This window comes from Suillus subalutaceus, assembly GCF_016647625.1.
Source record: "Suillus subalutaceus strain FC151 chromosome Unknown DFJ58scaffold_32, whole genome shotgun sequence".
In the NCBI taxonomy this organism is placed as follows: Eukaryota; Fungi; Basidiomycota; class Agaricomycetes; order Boletales; family Suillaceae; genus Suillus; species Suillus subalutaceus.
Genome location: NW_024540281.1, coordinates 296,132 through 314,777, shown reverse-complemented (window position 1 = coordinate 314,777; position 18,646 = coordinate 296,132). Strand labels below are relative to the sequence as shown.

At 47.3% G+C, this 18,646-nt stretch overlaps 4 protein-coding genes and 1 non-coding gene across 5 annotated transcripts; 3 read left to right on the top strand and 2 right to left on the bottom strand.

Annotated features, from left to right (window-relative positions):
• Positions 1 to 741: 741 nt before the first annotated feature.
• DFJ58DRAFT_t70 lies at positions 742 to 849 on the top strand. The gene has a single exon. It is a non-coding gene; the product is annotated as a tRNA-Leu (tRNA).
• A 266-nt stretch (positions 850 to 1,115) lies between these two features.
• On the bottom strand, positions 1,116 to 3,112 carry DFJ58DRAFT_779325 (Dihydroorotate dehydrogenase-domain-containing protein). Its single transcript, XM_041389684.1, has 6 exons — positions 2,652 to 3,112; positions 2,524 to 2,596; positions 2,413 to 2,471; positions 2,050 to 2,360; positions 1,772 to 2,004; positions 1,116 to 1,716 (listed from the first exon to the last, which is right to left on the bottom strand). The coding sequence occupies exons 1-6, from the start codon at positions 2,988 to 2,990 to the stop codon at positions 1,397 to 1,399; spliced, it is 1,335 nt and encodes a 444-aa protein (XP_041245743.1). The 5' UTR covers positions 2,991 to 3,112; the 3' UTR covers positions 1,116 to 1,396.
• A 325-nt stretch (positions 3,113 to 3,437) lies between these two features.
• Positions 3,438 to 6,691, top strand: DFJ58DRAFT_779320 (putative zinc-finger of transcription factor IIIC complex-domain-containing protein). The gene is given in 15 exon segments (XM_041389683.1): positions 3,438 to 3,647; positions 3,702 to 3,849; positions 3,913 to 3,997; positions 4,049 to 4,133; positions 4,184 to 4,265; positions 4,315 to 4,420; positions 4,484 to 4,602; positions 4,653 to 4,739; positions 4,759 to 4,853; positions 4,908 to 5,308; positions 5,367 to 5,503; positions 5,556 to 5,824; positions 5,881 to 6,010; positions 6,061 to 6,282; positions 6,332 to 6,691. 15 exon segments carry the CDS (start codon positions 3,528 to 3,530, stop codon positions 6,532 to 6,534), a joined length of 2,289 nt encoding a protein of 762 aa, XP_041245742.1. The 5' UTR covers positions 3,438 to 3,527; the 3' UTR covers positions 6,535 to 6,691.
• Positions 6,692 to 6,702: 11 nt separating this feature from the next.
• Positions 6,703 to 11,103, bottom strand: DFJ58DRAFT_726113 (uncharacterized protein; the record flags this gene model as incomplete). The annotated part of the gene is made up of 11 exons (XM_041385326.1): positions 6,703 to 7,335; positions 7,385 to 7,604; positions 7,654 to 7,913; positions 7,986 to 8,235; positions 8,630 to 8,848; positions 8,910 to 9,006; positions 9,054 to 9,110; positions 9,167 to 9,272; positions 10,352 to 10,591; positions 10,644 to 10,840; positions 10,896 to 11,103. 11 exons carry the CDS (start codon positions 11,101 to 11,103, stop codon positions 6,703 to 6,705), a joined length of 2,487 nt encoding a protein of 828 aa, XP_041245741.1.
• A 1,449-nt stretch (positions 11,104 to 12,552) lies between these two features.
• DFJ58DRAFT_874585 (proline-rich protein) lies at positions 12,553 to 14,248 on the top strand (the record flags this gene model as incomplete). The annotated part of the gene is made up of 5 exons (XM_041394401.1): positions 12,553 to 13,166; positions 13,219 to 13,407; positions 13,466 to 13,590; positions 13,619 to 13,998; positions 14,049 to 14,248. Exons 1-5 carry the CDS (start codon positions 13,044 to 13,046, stop codon positions 14,246 to 14,248), a joined length of 1,017 nt encoding a protein of 338 aa, XP_041245740.1. The 5' UTR covers positions 12,553 to 13,043.
• Between the last annotated feature and the right edge of the window lie 4,398 nt (positions 14,249 to 18,646).

Below are 18,646 nucleotides of genomic sequence, written 5' to 3'. Positions count from 1 at the left end.
TGCTTTTTGGCAGCGACAGAACTACAGTTGACAGTAACGCAGAAGTATCAGCAAGGTTATACATACATACATCAAAACTCATACCTTTCCGTAAAAGTCCCATGGTTTACGATGACGCTCGCCTGTTCCAGGAAAGCGTTTACCCGCACATTCATCATGAACCTTCCATGAGATTGGATTAGCAGTACTAACAATTCTGACGGAAAAAAAGTGGGATTTTTAATGAGTTCCTGATCTCACGAACGTAGTTTGGGGAGAATTTCTTTTCCGCTTTACAATGCACGAGGACGCGGACGCGCCCACAGGGAAGTGTGATTGGGGTAGACTGGGAATCCGAGCCAAAGGGAAGCCACCGTCAACCCAGCAAGTTGCCATCAGATTTGCCAGTAACTGACATGTTTGAGTAACATCGAGAAACATTCTTGAAGAGGCTGGAGTGACCCATCGCTCGAATGCTGTTCCACGTGCGATTGTAGATCATAGCATGCCGCTTTGCATATTACAATTAGCTTGAGTTAGCGTGAATGACGTTCGTCTAATTGGTGAAAGAAAGCGCGAGATCTATCATCTGACCGCTGCAGCACTGGTAGTGGGTCTGTCAATCGTCTCTCTGTAAGGACATGTACGAAATGGCCAGTCTGTGTCAAGTGTGTGCGGCAGACTCCGTCCCAAAACAGAGGCATAAGTTCGTGACTTTGTGCTTTCATTATCAAACTAGGCCTATTTTGCGCCGTTCTTCAAGGACAGATGGCCGAGCGGTCCAAGGCGCCAGACTAAGGAGACCAGCTCATTTGATGAGCTAATCATCTGGTCTCTTCGGGGGCGTGAGTTCGAATCTCACTCTGTTCAAATCTTTTTTGTTCTCGGATGACAAACAAGTACTACACATTCCAGTTGATTGTACATTTAGTTCATATGGGTATGATCTTACGGTCAGATCAGGGTGAAGTCCTAATAAAGTAACGGTTTTCATTGACAGAACACTCCAGTACCGTGCGGGAGAGTCGAGTAGTCATAGTACTACTTTCCCATTCTCCTTGTGTTGCTCGCACTCAACGTTGCCAAGGGCAAAGGTCGGTCACTGCATCATTAACTCAGGTCCAGTTGTAATTCACATCAACTCAAACATCTGGCTTCGGTTGCTACGAATCATTCTTCTACTGACTTCTAGCCTCGTTTCCGTTATGTCTTCACACTGAACACTCCACTGCACGGGGTACATGTGTTATCTAGTAGATAGGGCTCAGCCCTGATAAATGGGATTGTGTTTAACAAGGACTTCCTATGGTACAGTTGACGAACAGCCATACCAGTCCCACTCATCCGCTCTCCAAGCTGGTCCAGCAGTGAGTTCCTGATCCTATTGTATGAGCGTCATTGTGGCTTCCGAGTCTGATCATGGCTCTGTTGAACTGAGCTTCCGTACAGACTCATCAACAACAGCCTTCCATGTCGTATTCTCCGCTCTGAGCAGGGCCTCCAGTTCGTCCTTGATGCGTCTACAAGTCCCTACACCGTCATAACCAAAGCCAGTGTATACTTGAATCAGTGAAGCACCCGCCCGAGCATAATCCAATGCATCAGCGCCCGTGCTAATTCCCCCGCAGCCGATCAGTGGAATACTTGCAGGGACGTGCGCGCGCAGCGTTTTCAAAACCTGTAATGCACGCGGCTTCAAGGGAGCACCCGAGAGGCCGCCCATCTCAGATTTATTGGCTGTTCCAGATTATATTGATGAGTGATGAAATAAAATGACGATGTATTGACTCACGATCCGTAAGACTTGCGGGACGACTGATAGTAGTGTTGCTGACGATGACGCCATCAATGCTGCTCTTGCGAATTAGATCTGCAATATCGATAATTTGTGATTCCTCGAGATCAGGTGCAATTTTCAGCACCAAGCGCGGTCGCCGTGCAGTTATTGGTGATGGCTCGAGTTCGTCTCGGGCTTTTGTAACACTTGTAAGTAAGTCTTCCAACAGCTCTCGATTTTGGAGACCGCTGAAGGGTCATTAGATAACGCCAGAATGATGGTAAAGGTCTTACCGAAGTCCGGGTGTGTTCGGGCTAGAGACATTGACAACCAGAACATCAGCGTACGGGCCGAACGTCTTCACACCAGTGACAAAATCATCCGGAGACTCAACCGGAGAAGATTTATTTTTACCTAGGTTGATTGCAAGAACTGACCCGGGTTTGAGGGCAGCAGTTGTATCGTCTTTCGTCTCATGAAATTTGGGTATGCGAGCGCGAAGGCGGGAAATCATAGAGGCAGCGCCTTGTGAGGGAAATCCGTAACGGTTGATGAGTGCCGCGTCATCAGGAAGGTGAAATACGCGTGGCTTCGGGTTTCCAGGCTTGTACGCTGATCAGACATGGGTAAAGAACCACCAGACATGATACACCTACCTGAGGTTTTGGTGTGACACTTCCGATTTCGACCCAGCTAAAGCCGAGATTAAGGATACCTAATGCACTTGCATCGATAGAAGGTCAGAGATGAGTCAGAGGGAAGCGTACCGTCAATAGCTTCGCCATCTTTGTCAAAACCAGCTGCCAAGCCAACGGGATTGGACAATTCACGCCCCAAAAACTAATTCGAAAGACTGAGTAACTCAAGCCAACCTTCGAGTGAAGTAGTTGTGTACCTCAGACCGCAATCTTTCATCATCTTGCACAGGGTCCCGCGGGCCAAGTCCGCTACGAAGGACTTTGACAGCAATCTTGTGCCCAGTTTCTGCATCGAATGTACGGCGCAGTACAGGTGTCAAAACATAACGGTGGATTGCGGAACGCGCATCATAGTAATAGACAGCAAACAGACCAACAGAAGCAGCGAATGCCGTCGCGTAGACAGCAGTGCGGGCAGAAGACTGGGAAGATGAGGATGCTGTCGTTAACCTCCGCGCAAAGACTGGTGAATGATGAGGAGCTTGTCTTCGTAGAACATGCCGGAAACCGGTGGTGCGGAGGTGCGTGACAGCCATACTCGTTCAAATACGCAGGAAACTGCGTTCAAGTGAAACTGTGCAAACGTTGAACCGAACTAAAGTTGTAGTAGCAGTCCGAGAATAAGCTTGTTTATGTACCAAATTCGAATTCACGTCACAGTACTAGTCAACATAGTATGTGCTGGCTGCTGTCTGCAGTTACCTACACTAAACCCTCTGGGACCATATGTCGCATCAATGACACGTCACTGGCGGACTATTCTGGCTCGTACATAACGTTTACGCAGTTTAAGTGACGAGTCCCAGTGCACACCATGTGTCTGCAGCTGGTAGCGGCGACTACTAGACGTTTCAATGCAACTTGGCGAACGGAAGGACACGTCCTAGAGAGCTTTGCAAGGAAATTTTGTTTAATCATTTTGACATTAGTTCGCGTTAAGTTCGTAGAGGTTCGTAGTCAGTCCGGACCAATCGAAGGAAGATTTTAAGTTCACGAGTTTTAATCACGCCGTTCGATGTCGACAGGCTTGAACATCATCATCCAACGCGTCTCTGACTTATCTTGTGTCGAAGATGGCAATTTACACGTCCCTGGCAGTACCCGCTGTCATTTTAAATCCTTCTGAAAGGTGTCTGCAATGGTCAGACGATGGCCAGGCTTGCATTACCACCAAGGCAGCCGTGCATGTCATGGTAAGAACTCTTTGTCAAACTTCGGGGAAGGAGGTACCTTATTTTTGCATTCAGACCCCAGACTCGGGTATTAACTTCAGCACACCACCCGATATCAAGGCACTTCGAGGAGATGAGCAAGGAGAGCAGCCGCTCGGGTGGTTCAGGACGATGATCGAGCCGACTCGTGGACAGACACATATGTGGCCAAGTATATGTCAAGGTAAGCATATACCTGAGATTGCCCCTCCTCGTTATTGGTTTTGAAGCTTGGGATGATGGTAAGATTGGGGCGCTGTTACTCTCGGATCCCTCGATGTTTCCCTTCGTGAGGTTGCGTGCTCTCCTAGTAATCTCACATCACGGGGAAGGTATGTATCTCTCACCGTTTGTTTGACATGCAGCTGATATGTACCTTCGAGATGCGTGATAGCCATTCTCAACTCGAACGCTGAAGTATCACTTTGGGCGGCTGCTAAGAATCACTTGAAGGGAGAATGGAGCAATGTGAGAGCTGTAATCCATGTTGCTTTATCCGAACCTTGAATTTTGTGGAGATTCAAGACGTTACAGGTCTGCTACTCAACACAGCCTCATCTGAGGACATCATTCGTAACACCCTTCGAGCGCAAGTGACTAGTCTGTGACTCTGTAGTGTGTAATGACATATTCTGACATCCTGGTCAAGGTCTTGCCTGGTCCAAACAGCCGGACTATAGAATCACACCTACCCCGATCCTCGATTCATCGATGCTTGCCCTGGGAAACAGGGCGGGCTGCATTGAGTTTTTCAGGTGCGTAAATGCGGGTCTTTTTTTTTTGGAAATACGTCCATCTTATCGTCTTATTGTGTGCAGGTTTAACAGAAACAGCAACTCAGAAGGTTCCCTCTCGTACATCCATACAGAACCATTGAGCGACCACTGGATCACGCATTTGAGCTGGGTACCTTGGATTACTCACGCCGTCGGCCATTGTAAGCTTTCTCGTGCCTATCGTACAAACGGGATCTTTATTATGGCGAAGGCGAATCCTTACTGGCCTTCTCCACTGATAATGGGAACGTGGGACTGGTCAAAGTCACACAAAATCTGCAGTCTACTCCGAACGTTGGTTTTGTGCCCGAGTACAGGACCATGTGCTGTATTCGACGTTCAAGGTCCAATATGTGAGGCTGATAAACGAAGCGTGACCACATTAACATGGGTTCAACCACCAGGAAGAAACGTACTTTTTGATCTTCTTTCTCCGATCTTACCTGGCTCTGATCGTATTTTTCAGCCCATCCTCGCGTACACAAAACCCGGCCTTGTGTACCTGTGGTCATGGCCTGGTTCCGAACCAACTTGGTACGGCACCCGCATACTCCCACTTCAAACCCAAAAGTTGTCCGTCGGATCCTCTGCCATTAGCCCTGTCTCTGGAGTATCCTACGTGCTTCACCGCGATGCCCTCATCCTCTCGCTTTTCGATGGTTCCTTGCATGCCATCCATAATATGACTACGGAACCTACCTGGAATCCTCCGCTCGCAGGTGACATCCTCACATCTGCGGAACTATCTCGGGCATCACGAGCATTGTTCGCCAAAGTTACTCCTGCGGGAATTTCATACTTGGATATCAACAGAATTGGTGGGATGGCGTCGTACGACTCGCAGTCGACCCTCATCTGGATATACGAGTAAGTGACATCAATGATATCATTTACAATCAACCCACAGATGCGTTTATTTTTCTAGATCCCTTCGACCTACGGATTTCAGCTACAAGCATGAAGCTCAGCACGAATGTATGCTGCTCACTGCACCATTTTGGCAGCTCGACGATGAGACCGTCTTGCACACTACTTCAGAGGCTTTTGCTGATATTTCTTGTGGTGAGTCGAACACTCGATTTTTCATTAGTCATTTGACGCTTAGATGGTTAAGCCTCAGGATGTGCCCCCATTCACCATTTGCGTGCATTAATGCTTCATCTACGCAGTAATGCGCGCTTCGCGGCGCTGTGCCCTCAGGTACTAGAGATTTTATCGCAAGTACCACCAGACCAAACAACGACCATAGTCTTGCCATCCTGGACGCACGGATTGAACGATGATTTGCGACCCCAGCTTCGGAAAAGTCTGACTACTCATTTGTTTGGCTGGCACAATCTCCTATCGCTTCGAATGAGGCTCTCCATAGCCGACCTGTGTTGGGTGCGCGAATCAAGATCGTCCAATCCGGTACACTTACAGTATAAATTTGTTCACAGAAACTAAGCAAGGACCCGGAGATGCAGGCACAGTGTGGTCAAGTCGCACAAGGCCTTCTAGCCGCTATCTCACACTGTGTGCTGCGGATACTTGTTCGTCACTTGAAAGCCATCATCCCCGTCATTACTGGTGCGCCGGCGGTCCACTCTCTTTTCTTATTCACTGAGCCCTTGTCACAGAGCCTGATATCCCATTCGTCCTCCGCGAGGTGGTACAGTCATTATTGCCCGGCTCACCGCAAGATCTAGCAGACGAAGCTCAGGCCTTATCGGACACTCTCACTACATCATTCTCCATCGATCCTGCAATCGCCGCGCTGCACGAACACTGTCCTGCTTGTCACGCCGAAGTCCCACTGCATGACATCACCCGTGCAACTTGTCCAAACGGTCATGCCTGGGGTACGCCTCCCTCTTTTGGCAAAGCACATCTCATGTTTTCTCTCATTAGCTCGCTGTTCGGTCACCTCGTTCATACTCTCGACGTCAAAGGTGCGCACGTGCATCGGATGCAGTCGGAAAGCCCTGCTTCCGTTTGCGGCGTCGGATGAGAGCCAGTTGCCTGCTGCTGCACAGAGTTGGATCGTGAAGGATTTGTTGGAGGCTGTACAGCGGTGTTTGTTTTGTGGGAACAACTTCGTGGAGATCGTGTAGGAAATATGATGTATGCGTTCATGCATCGGCGAGTTCCAAATTTATCCAGCCTCGTCTTACCCTTGGGACAGTTCTGGAAGAGGAGTCGAGGTTGAGCTCCAGGTAACTTTGCGGGTTCTTGTCTCGACACTCCAAGGTGGCTGCTCCTTGTGAGACGACAAAAATTGATCAGTGGTATACTACGCGTGAAATGATGGTCATGTCAATACAGGTGCTCATACTATCTAGAAATTTCATGAAGAACATTAAACGTCTAGTCGGAACCAAAGCTGGTATCATCTTCCACATCCTTTCTCTCTCCCTCGTAGTCCACATCGCCAGCGCTCTCGCGCACGCCTCGCACTCAGATACTTCTGCGCTACGGCGAGATTCCCCAAACCGTGTATCATCAGCACCCGAAGCCTGACCAAAATCATACAACGGTTGTCCAAGCTCCTCCGCAACATACAAAGGATCAGTGCAACCACGCTCGCGATCAAAGAGATAGTGTTGAGTGGCCAGCGCCACAAGTTCCGAGAAATCTCTCCTGCATGAGCGATGCGTATGTGTGTGATGCCCCAAAAGAAGCGAATGAGAATGCGATCCCATGGAGCGAATGAGAGTTGTGATCGCGTGCTGCGATGCCTCTTTTCCCAAAGCTAACCTTTGCAGGTCTGCATTTGATAACGGCAGGTCTGCGATAGAAGGGCCACTCTCGTCGTCCTGCTCGAAAAGTTGGGTATAGTGGTATCGTGAAAGGTCATAAAATGCAGAAGGCAGGAGGCTTGGCGCATTGACTTCTCGTGCAAGAATAACGACATCCTGAATGCGGATGAGCCACGCCGTATCAAATGTCAAAGAGGCAACCTACTGCTGGGGAAGGGTATATATTGGACATTCCAGGACCACTTTGCATCTCGTCAGCACGAGCAAGGTCCTCTCTAGCGTCCCATCCCTTGAGTGAAGTCGGCCAAGCCCTGCTTAAGTGAACAAGGGCTTTAGTTCTCAACGAATCAACAAGGTACTTGGTTGCAAGTCGAAGTATCCCCGAGACCATGCGAAAATCGGCAGAGTCATTTTTCCCAAAGTTTCTGTACAAAAGTCGTCACATGCAAACGTAGCGCACTACATTAGACCTACGGGCCATCATAAAGTGCTGTAAGGAGATTCTCAACGTCCTCAGCTGTGTCGTACAATCGCAGAACAGGACACCCTTCTATTTCATTGGTTGTATCTATTTGTAGTGCGGGGTTTCTCTTGGCAACCACGGCGGTCGAAGAAGACGTCGTACTATCCGCACTGGGCTGTGGCAATGAGAAGAGATCGCAGAAGAAGGGCGAGTGGCGAGCAAGTTGAGACTTGTGCACGCGAAACAAGGTGTCTTCTGCTCTCAAAACGATCTATTAAAGCCCAATTATGACCCGAGGATTGTCTCAGTTTGTACTCGATCACAAGCGGTTCATAATACGCACCGAACCATCACAAAACCACAAATCCGTATGTTTTGAAGGCTCAGCAAGTGCATTGTCTCCTGTGGAGGCTGCAATTTGCGCGTGCCTGTCCACGGAGGATTTTCGGTGAATGGGCTGACCTGCGCGATAATCCATTGGGCGGAGGACTTCTAGGGTGGGTAATGCCCGCTCGCGGAGATCATAATTGGAGTTGGGTAGTAGCTCGCTTGCATCATCAACCGACGTTAACGCAAGACAACGCCCGGCAGCACTAGGTAGGCCAAGTAGAAAGAAGATTATCTTGTACCGTGTACTGCTTGCTAATCGTTCGCAGGTAACTGCATGCTGAGGGCAGGGGCGTGGAAGCATTGCCTCAAGCCGCTTTAGCTCGGTCACTGCCTTGGCAGAAGCGAAATGGAAATAACGTTTATTCTTAGATTCTTACATACACGGGCGTGTCATGGTCGGTTTGACCATTATAACCTAATCCTTGATCAATGATTGGTATCATGGGATGTGACAATCCAATTCCAAACTGCACACCCGAACCCTGCACAGCCCTGCACCCAGGAAACAACCTAACCTATTAGTAAACCACGCGCCATCCCCGCGGCGCAGGTCAAAATTAGCATGTCAAAACAACGCCACCAGAATTAGATTATTACCTGGTGAGACCAGCAGCATCAGCGTTGAACAAATCAGTATCGCCTGGGTCAGAGCTACTGTCCGCATATTGCAAGAACGTCTCGTACTGCCATCCAGCAAGAAGCGTGCCAACTGAGGTCGAGTAGATAGTGATCCGGAGGAGATTGGTCGTCCCGAATGCAGCGCTATTGCCGGTACAGGTCGTCCACCAGTCCGTCGTAGTGTATATGATCAGGTAGCTATCAGAGCCCAGAACATCGGTCAGCACCATAGAATTATTTGTCGTGTTGTAGATCCTACTGGCGAGCCGTAGCAGTCCAAGTGTCGGAGAAGGATTTTATGCAGGATACCATCAAAGACGCGGTCTGGCCATAGTATTCACTGCCGCTGGGAGTGTCTATCCATAGATGAGCTCGTTGCAAGTACCAGGTAACATTGGCTCACATTTGATATCGAGTGCACCAGGGAGGGTGATACCGTCACTGGCAGCAGACCAGCCACCTGTGTGGAGTTCAACTCAGACATTCATAGGGGCACCACTCGCTGAACAAACATACCACCGTGAGCGAGAAAGCAATTAGCCTGGGTAGCACCATTAGACAAGTCAGGGTGAGCAAAGTGGTAACCACCACAGATGAGTCCAGCGTGAGTCGCACCGATGTACTGATTACTGAATCAAGAAGAAATATAACCTGCGAGGGACCTCCGTTTAACATGGAGTCTCGATTCTAAGCGAAGGGAACATTTACTTGTGCCTTTAGTAGCCTTGATATAGACAAAGTCTGACACCGTTGTTTTTAACGGTCGTCCAGTCGACGTTCCTGTGCCTCGTGGTGTAGCGCACTGGCCAGGGCAGTCAATGCAAGGAGAATGAGATATATTTCATCTTGAGAATCATATGAGTTCAGTCAGAGCAATATTAATATTGCAGAAGAACACAACTTTTGATAGTTTAAATATGACTTGATGAAGACATACCAAGACACACAGATCATCTATATATCCTACTCATGATCAGAGCATGTGCAATAACTAGGCCAACACAGCTCTTGAAAGTCCACGGGAATATATATGACATGGCTCCTGGGAAAGTGGAGATTGGCAGATACCGTAACCAGTGTCAAAATTTTGTCGGGTGGATGTCAAAAGACATGAAAATGATGAACTAGAGAATGACCTCAGTTCAATCGATCAAATCAGGTTGAAGACCGTTTGGGCTGCGGAGATCGACAAATTAATTGATCACCCCAGGTTTGTGATGCAGTGCATGTGCCATCAGAGCCTATCAGGATGTATCAGGGAGCAACATCTATGTCCAGAACGCACATTCTGTGAGCCTGAAAAACCTTGCGAGATGAAAGACCAATAACCAAGTGAGTACCACATGTAGCACCCGTGCACGAGGGAAGCGTATGACGCTGTACATAGCAAGCAACTCATGTACGTGAGGCGTGAACGCATGAAAGGCCTATGTTCGCGATGCAAATCATCACCTTCCAGAGGTCACAGGGCCCCAGCATAGTGCTCGATATCTCACCGGCATCATGAATTGAGCGTCCAGGCAAGGCGCGCAGGAAAACCTGATTCGTGAAAATAAAAACCAACATATGAAGATCCGGGAGGAGAGCTATGACCTGTCTCACTTTTAATTGTAGCTGCAGTCAGATCTTGAAAGACAGTCGTTCCAGGGCTCCGGTACATATAATTGTATATTATGATCATTGGTACTTTTTAGATCAAACAGATCTCGTATCCTCTTTACGATTTGGGACGAAGTTTTCTGGTGAGTCGAGGGGGCGGAAAGAAGCGGAAGTCTCAGTGACTAAGTCGAGGGCAATAGTGGTGAGCCGTTGCGATGAGGTGACAGATGGAATTGGACTGCTAAAGTCGTCATCTTCCGGATCGCCAGGTTCGCGGATGAGCACCCGATATGCATAGGTCACAACCACCAGCAGGTTGCAAATTATCAGGGAAGACAATACCTAGACACATGAATTTAAATTTTGAATGGATGACATATAGGCGAGACTCCACCTCTAAATTCACTGCAATTGTCTCTACCCACGTAGAGACTAGAAAGTGGGCGATAGCACGGAACAAGGAGAACATCGACATGAGAATGCTAGATGAAGATATCGCGAGAATCATTCGCCGCTGTCGAGAGGGCAGGTTGACGTTCCAGAGCAATCGAAAGGAAAAGACCACCAGAATAGTGTCGGCGACACACTTGGCTGATTGAATAGTAAGGTGAATGTAGGATGAAGCAGAAGGTGGTGTGATGCCTACCTACGAGCTGGTACGCTGCTATCGGTTGCCCGACGCGGCAGGAAGGACAAGGCAATTGGTACCATTGACTGCTCGATTCAAAATTCCGCGCCTTTTGCACGATAAAGCCTGCACACGTCAGGGAGAAGAGAATCGCGAAGCCCATGGACAAGCGATAAAGACGCTGCGTGTGCCGCGCAATCCGTGCGATGGCAAACAGTATGCTCATGCGTGCAGACCTTCAAGTTTGTTTGTTTTCCTAGACCGAAATGAGAGAGGAACAAGATCTCACCAATTTACCGCCGGTGGACATGAACGCCGTCCCCCAAAAAGAAACTATACACGTCGTTCCGTCTATGTCAAATCCATTTATGTGATCAACACAGCGAGATCAACAAATGATAAGGTACGCACGACAGAGCAGATGAACCCAGGAATTAATCAGATGCGCCATGCCACACAATCCAGTAACAGCAGCCCATGCGTCCTCCCACCAGAATCTCCCGATGTGTAGTCGGAATATGACGCGAAAAATTGTGAGGGCGATAGCCATCCCTTGTGCAACGCTGATCACCGCTGAGTTTGAGTAAGATAGGATCCTGATAGTGTAAGAGTATCAACGTTTTGGGCTATGTACCCACCCTTCATCTGTATCATTGAGGGCGACAATATCATCTTTGCTGAGGATGATGATATTCTGAATCAACAGTTGGCATTAAGCGCTAAGAACCAGTCAATGGGCGGTCGCACTTTAATTGCCCCATTTACTGAGAAGATTGTAATCTCGAAGTTGACGGCAATTACTGCAGGGCCGAAGTCAAGTTGACAGAATTTGACAGATAGGCGCTCATCGACCTTCTCATGCACATTGACGAGAGGTCGTACTCTATGCCATGGATGGGTGCCACATCATTCCGCCCGACGTTGCAATGACCGCGCCCAATACATTAAAGATCGAGAAAGTAAGACAGTGGGCCGCTGTTCCTCTAATGCAAGACAGCCAGGCCCGCCTTTTGTCAGTATACAAGTCCTGAATATTAATATTGAATACCTTTGACAAAGTGGTTGTCATATGCCAGACTAGTCAGGAACGATGGCCTAATAATATTTGGAAGTTTAAATTGACGTCAGCATCATCTGCTTCTGGAATCTGCTGCCACTCCTGCGAACTTTGTGGCACATGCTAGACGCGGTGAACAGATTTGGAGGTGGTGGGTGGGAGTTCAGAGTAGGGGCAAGCAATATTAGTATTGTGATGTCACGATGGGCGGGTTGAACGTTGAAGCACGGAGGCGACTTTGCAAACAAACGGGTGGAGCGCTGCACGTATGGGGTGGGGTAACGTGGCAAGTATGACGGGAGGTAACGCGTAAGTCCGAGGCAAGGGTGGTTCAGAAGCCTAAGCTGCATCATCCCTGGGTCTCTGTTGCCACGGGTTTAGTAGATGAAGCCTGGGTGCCAATAGTCCTAATCTGAAATGATATTACTGTATCATCGCCGCACTCGGAGTAGTAGTAGAGCCGGGTCAAGATACAGTGGCGGAGATGTTGTTTGTAGCTACAACGGGGATACAATAACAATCTGGCAGCATACGGATAAGTATGATACTGCAAGTGGACCGAATCTGTGAATTTAGGTATTGCTTGAATTTAACTTTGGTTTATGACGAAAGGAACTACTAACTTGACGTGGCAAGTTCCGTAATGGGTCAACCGATTAGGCCCGTCTGGACAATCATGCAATGACACTCGTCCATCTTTCACTCGACAAAAACCTTTCTGGATCACAGTTCTGCGGGAGACTTGCGGCCGGATGAGCCCAAGAGTCTTTGTTCATCGAGTCTCTTTGCATGACAACCGGGGCATGAAAAAAGGTGCACGTGGCGCGCACTCTTTTGTTCTCATTCCAGGTTTGGCACCGAGAACAACACAAATTTTCGGGGGTAGTATAAAGCACATGATTTATTCTTCTAGCAAGCGAGATTCACTTTTGCTCTTCCTGTTCTCCTCATCTTCCTGGCTGCGGCGAGCTGTGCTTGCACCTTTCTATCGCTTTGCGAAACCCTCTTTTTAACTTACTTCAATTCTATACTGATTTTCAGTTGCTTGCTGTTAAATCCTGAACGGCTTTCCTCGACGAAAAATAATAATTCTAACGTCTTTGGCTACGATGCAATTCACTACTCTTGTTGCATTCGCTCTTGCCGCTACCACCTCTGTGCACAGTGCTCCAGTCCATAAGCGTATTGCGCAGGTCATCTCTGACTCGACTACCAAGTGGGAGGCAGCATGTGTAAGTTCCTGCAGAAGCCTCGGCTCGTCATATCTCATAATGTTCATCCCAGGATGCTGCTGGCGGAGGCACCCAATGCAACCCAGTTGCTGTCGCGGCCTTTAGCACTCTTCTTGCTGCTCCTGGTCCATGTGAGCAGCAGGATGCCGCTGACAACATGGTTGACCTCGCGAAGACTCTCAGTAACAACGCAGACATGATCCAACTTGCTCAGATCTTCGCCCAGCAGCCCCGAAACTCTGTTCGTATTTTTCAAGTCCATTTTTTCTACCAACACTTACAGAATTCCATGCACACAGCCTACATCACAGAGCGTGCCCTACTGCCAATCAGCCCCGCGCAATGCTGAGCTCAATGGGCTCTTCCAGTGTCAGTTCCAGGGTGATAACCCAACGACCTTCGTCGGTGGCATTGCCGTTGGCGGGTAACGGGACCATTCCTTTCGGTATGAGTGCACCTGTCAACCCTGCTGGTTCTTGCCTCGCAAATCCCTCCGGTCCCATCGCTGATGGCACACAACTCGTGGATCTCACACAGAATCCTGGTGTCGGTGGCACAACTGCTTCCAACAACACCACTGGTGGAAGCAATAGCACCTCGACGGTGACCACTCCTTCCGCCACACCTTCGTCTGATTCTTCGAATTCTGACTGCGAGGAAGATCCAACCGAGTCTACGCCTACCGCTTCGCCCACCATGGCAGCTGATAGCGCGGCGGCGGCGTCTGCAACACCCTCGAGCACTAATGGAAATTTCAAGCTCACCAACGGCCAGAACGCTCAGAAGCTCAACGCGCAGTTCGCTACGCTAACTGCTACCTCTTTCTGCACCGGTGAGTCTGCCTTACTCAAGTAGCATACCATTTTCTAACATGCTATGCAGAGGGTACCAATGCATGCGTCAACGGCGCCTTTGCGCAGTGCGTAGGGGGCACGTACGTGGCTCAATCTTGTGGGTCGGATCTCATCTGTGCTGCCCTTCCTCTCGTCAACTCTGCTGGAACATCAATCACCTGCACCACGAATGCTGATGCTTTGGCTCGCATTGCTGCCACTGGCGCGCAGGGTGGCCTCACTGGATGAGGTTGTTATTGAATACTGGCATAAAGTCAGTGATCAAGTCGCTAGTCGGCATTGTGTCATGTTTTCAAATTAATACGGTATAGCAACTACCATTATGTAGCGTTATACTACTTACGACATTTGTATCTGTATTGGTGGTGCTAGTCGCTGCATATATTTGTTGTCTACTAAAGTGTATGATTAATGCGAATCTCCCCTAGCCAAACCATATAGAGGGAAGGCAGTTGTTCCTTCTTGACGTGAAGTGAAAAGTGGATTGTTCTGCTCGTAGATATTGTTCGAGGATTGCTTCACGGTGAAACAGTCCTCGGACCATACTCATGAGCAGCACAAGTAGATAGGACCGACATTCAGATATCCAAGGCTAGAGAACTGCTCTGGTTCGAATCGAGACTTCGCATGATCGATGATATCCATACGAAGACCAAATGATGAGGATAGGGCCGTGGATAAAATCTGATGAGATCTATGCAGTTGCAGAATAGTGGAGCCTTTGCGGACCTGAGACCGTCTGGCTTATTCTCAGCAACCAGACCAGTGGTGACTGCCGATTACCAATCAATTCGGACCTCGAACGATAACTTGGATGTAGGAGGTATGTACTGCGGGCCATATCTTCTTGACTGTTATCAAGTTGTCTCGGCAGTGGTTTATCAGCTATCGATGCAGACACTCACAGAGATTATCATCTTCTGAACCCAAACATATTCCATGTGCCTGTAGGCTGTAACATCGATCTTCTTGACATGGTCGCTTTTACATGATCGCCTACGCAAGATGAAGATGAAGCTGGGTGAAGGTTGGGTGAAGGCAACCCTTTTCTGCGTGGTGGTGGTGCTGACATAAACTGATTTTACAAGCACATGACTAAACACGTCGCGATTGAGTCTGCTTATTCGTGGCAGTGCCGATTAATTTACATAAGGTCTCGTTGCATAGAGCATAAATATCCCGTGCCCGCCAGACATCCCTCCCATCCTGCGTCCTCGATTTACGTGCATTTCTTTACGACTTATTCTTCACTAGCTTCACTCGTCAACTTCAACTTGTCTTACAATCAGCCCATACTGTCATATTGATATATCCAAACTGGCTTATTAGCCAAAAACCCTGATACATCATTCAGTTTAGCTATCCACTGTAACACTATCTAGGTTGATGTATCCTTGGGTGGATCCCAGCAGTGGCTTCTGTATACATCATTCTCAGCATATTTTCGCATTTTTGGCCACCTACCCCCCCACAATATTCTCACACTTCATAGCTCCGCATTTTGGGCCACCTACTGTGGGAATTTCCCCACAACACCAAAAACATCGCCCATTTTGGGAATCTCCACAATATCAATTATTCCCACACCCTCCCCACCTTACTGCAGCTTCACCACTACACGACAATAGGTCCCCCCTTGTATCTAAGTAGTAGTTTGGTATATACATGTATAATATACTATAATAGACCGCTTTTTCTGTTTATTTGTATGTCTCCTCCTCCTCCAGGGGCCATTTAAAATAGGTTAGGGTATAGAACACTTTCGCACTTTTGCCCCTTTAATAGAGAAGTGTTCTAGGATCTTCAGACCATGTTTAAGAATATATATGAAGAGATTCCAAGCCTTATTTAACCCCCTGAAGCGCCCTACATCAATAGATATGGCATATATACAGAAAAATACAAATATGTTCTCATGTATTAATTTCTAGGTACAGAGCCTTTGAAACATGATTCCCAGCATCTATCCAACAGTATTAAAAATGTATCAGGAGCTCAGGACCATAGGATAAGACCCTGCTGTGTAGTACATCCCCCCTCTCCTGATGGTTTACCTCCTGTGAAAATTTTTCCTGTAGGACCGGACCTCAAGTATTGTATGGGGTCCATTCCTATGCATATTTAGAGTATATCTATCACCTAGCTACTCCAGAACATCTACAGGGTCCTTCCACAGGAACATAAATATAATATATCGCAATTTTGACAATTTTGATGCTTTTCATTCCCTTACTCTTGCAAAAATGATCCAAGCTGGTCATATATCATCATTGGGGCACATATACATGCTTTGTATGCCCAGGATCAGCTCATAATAGGCCGGAGATTTCAGATCATGTGTATGCTTACTATTTCTACTGATTAGGGGCCCATACCTTTAAAACATCGGAATTTAATGATCAGACATCTGTAGTACATCTCACATACATTCAGCATCATAGGACTCAAGTTATAGAAAGATCTACCCAGGATTGAGGACTGGGGAAGTAAATAGATAAGAAATTGAGTGTGGGAAACTTCAAATGCTCAAAACATCGAAAGTGGTCAGTTAAGAAGTTGTAGGACTTGTATGCTGCATCAACTGACTTCACTACCACATCCCTTCCACATCCCTTCCACTCTCAGGGCAAAGTGTAGTATAGGTTCCTTGTGTAGTCTAACATGTATTCTATCAAAATTTAATGAAATATTTGACCTATATCATATATAAATGTGAATTCTGTGTGATATGTGTCAATTGTCACTTTTCACACATATGTTCTTTTGCATTCATTTCACTCAATACTTGATGGATCTTTCTGAAATTTGAGATCTGTGATACTGAATATATATGACATGCACTCCAGGTGTCTGATCATTAAATTTCGATACCCTAAAGGTATGGGCCCCTAATCAGTAGAAATAGTAAGCATACACATGATCTGAAATCTCCGGCCTATTATGAGCTGATCCTGGGCATACATAAATCTTTATAGGACAACAGCAACTGTTCCATGTTCCAGTGGCGACCTACTCCAAGGCACGAAAGCACTCACGATTGATGACTCGATTGGACCCCCCAGCAGACGCAGGATCATCCTCAAAGACAGATACTGGACGACGTTTGCAGCCACCGACGTTTTGCTTCTCACGGACGCTTCGACTCTAACGACCACGAGGCTCTCTCTCGGCAGCATCCCACCTCAGATTGTCACTGCCCCCCCATTGAAACCCCCGGATACGAAACGGTATCACAATTTCCGCCCAGGCAGACACAAGGTACAGTGGCTCAAAAAACCGTCCGTATGTTTTGGCATTTTTCACTATCTATAATATTGTGTGAGAACAAACAAATGCCTCAAAAACATGCTTATACCACATTGTAGTATGGCTTCAGGGCTTTCATTTGAGCCCTACACCGTGGGAATCGGCGGAGATATGGTGGAGATATAAGGCTTATAAAATGATGACTCATGTGGACAGTTTTTTGAGTGTATATTAAAACTATATAAATCATTATTTATGACACCATAAAAATCATGCCACTATTATATAAATTATAAAGTGGTGTCATTATGTTATTTTATGACTATATCTAACTATATAAACCAGAATATCTCATGTATCATAGTCATAATCACCATGAAAGCCATCTCCTCTGCTCAAAGAGATAATATCCTCTCTCTGTCTTATGCTGGCCTCTCTGCTCGCCAAATTTCCTCTAGAACTGGAATATGCAAGTCCACTGTGGCCAAGTTCATCAAAGAAAGCCACCCAGACAAGGAAAACTCTTGTGGAGGACGTCCATCCAAGCTTACCTCTACTGACAAAAGGGCTATTATCCAACATATCACTACAGGAAAGGCTGATAATGCTGTCCAAGCCACCCATTATATCAATTCCACCATCACTACCCCTGTCTCTTCACAAACTGTGAGGAATGTTCTCAAGGCAGCTCATCTCAAGGCAGTAACAAAGAAGAAAAAGCCTCTTCTCTCCATCAAACATAGGCAGAGAAGACTAGCCTTTGCCTTAGCTCATCAACACTGGACTGTAGAGGACTGGAAGCATGTTATATGGTCAGATGAGACCAAAATCAATAGGATTGGGTCAGATGGGAAGGTGTATGTATGGAAAAAGAAGGGAGATGGCCTAACAGACAGAGAGGTTAATGGGACTGTCAAGTTTGGAGGAGGTTCTTTAATGGTATGGGGCTGTATGGGATGGAATGGTGTGGGAATGCTTGCTGAGGTTGAGGGGAAGATGAATGCTGAGCAGTATGTGGACATTTTAAATGACCACTTGCTGCTTAGCTTGGCAGAATCAGGGATTGATGAAGAAGATATCATTTTCCAACAGGATAATGATCCCAAGCACACATCCAGAAGAGCTAGGGAATGGTTTGAAGAACATAACATCAATGTTCTTGACTGGCCAGCACAGTCTCCTGATGTCAATGTCATTGAACATCTCTGGGGAACACTCAAGAAAAAGCTTCAAGCCTATGAAAACCCCCCTAAAGGAGTATGGGAGCTTTGGGAGAGAGTAGCAGTGGAATGGGGGAAGATCACAGCTGAGGATTGCCAGAAATTAATTGAGAGTATGCCTAGAAGGATAGAGGCAGTAATTAAAGCCAAGGGAGGTCAT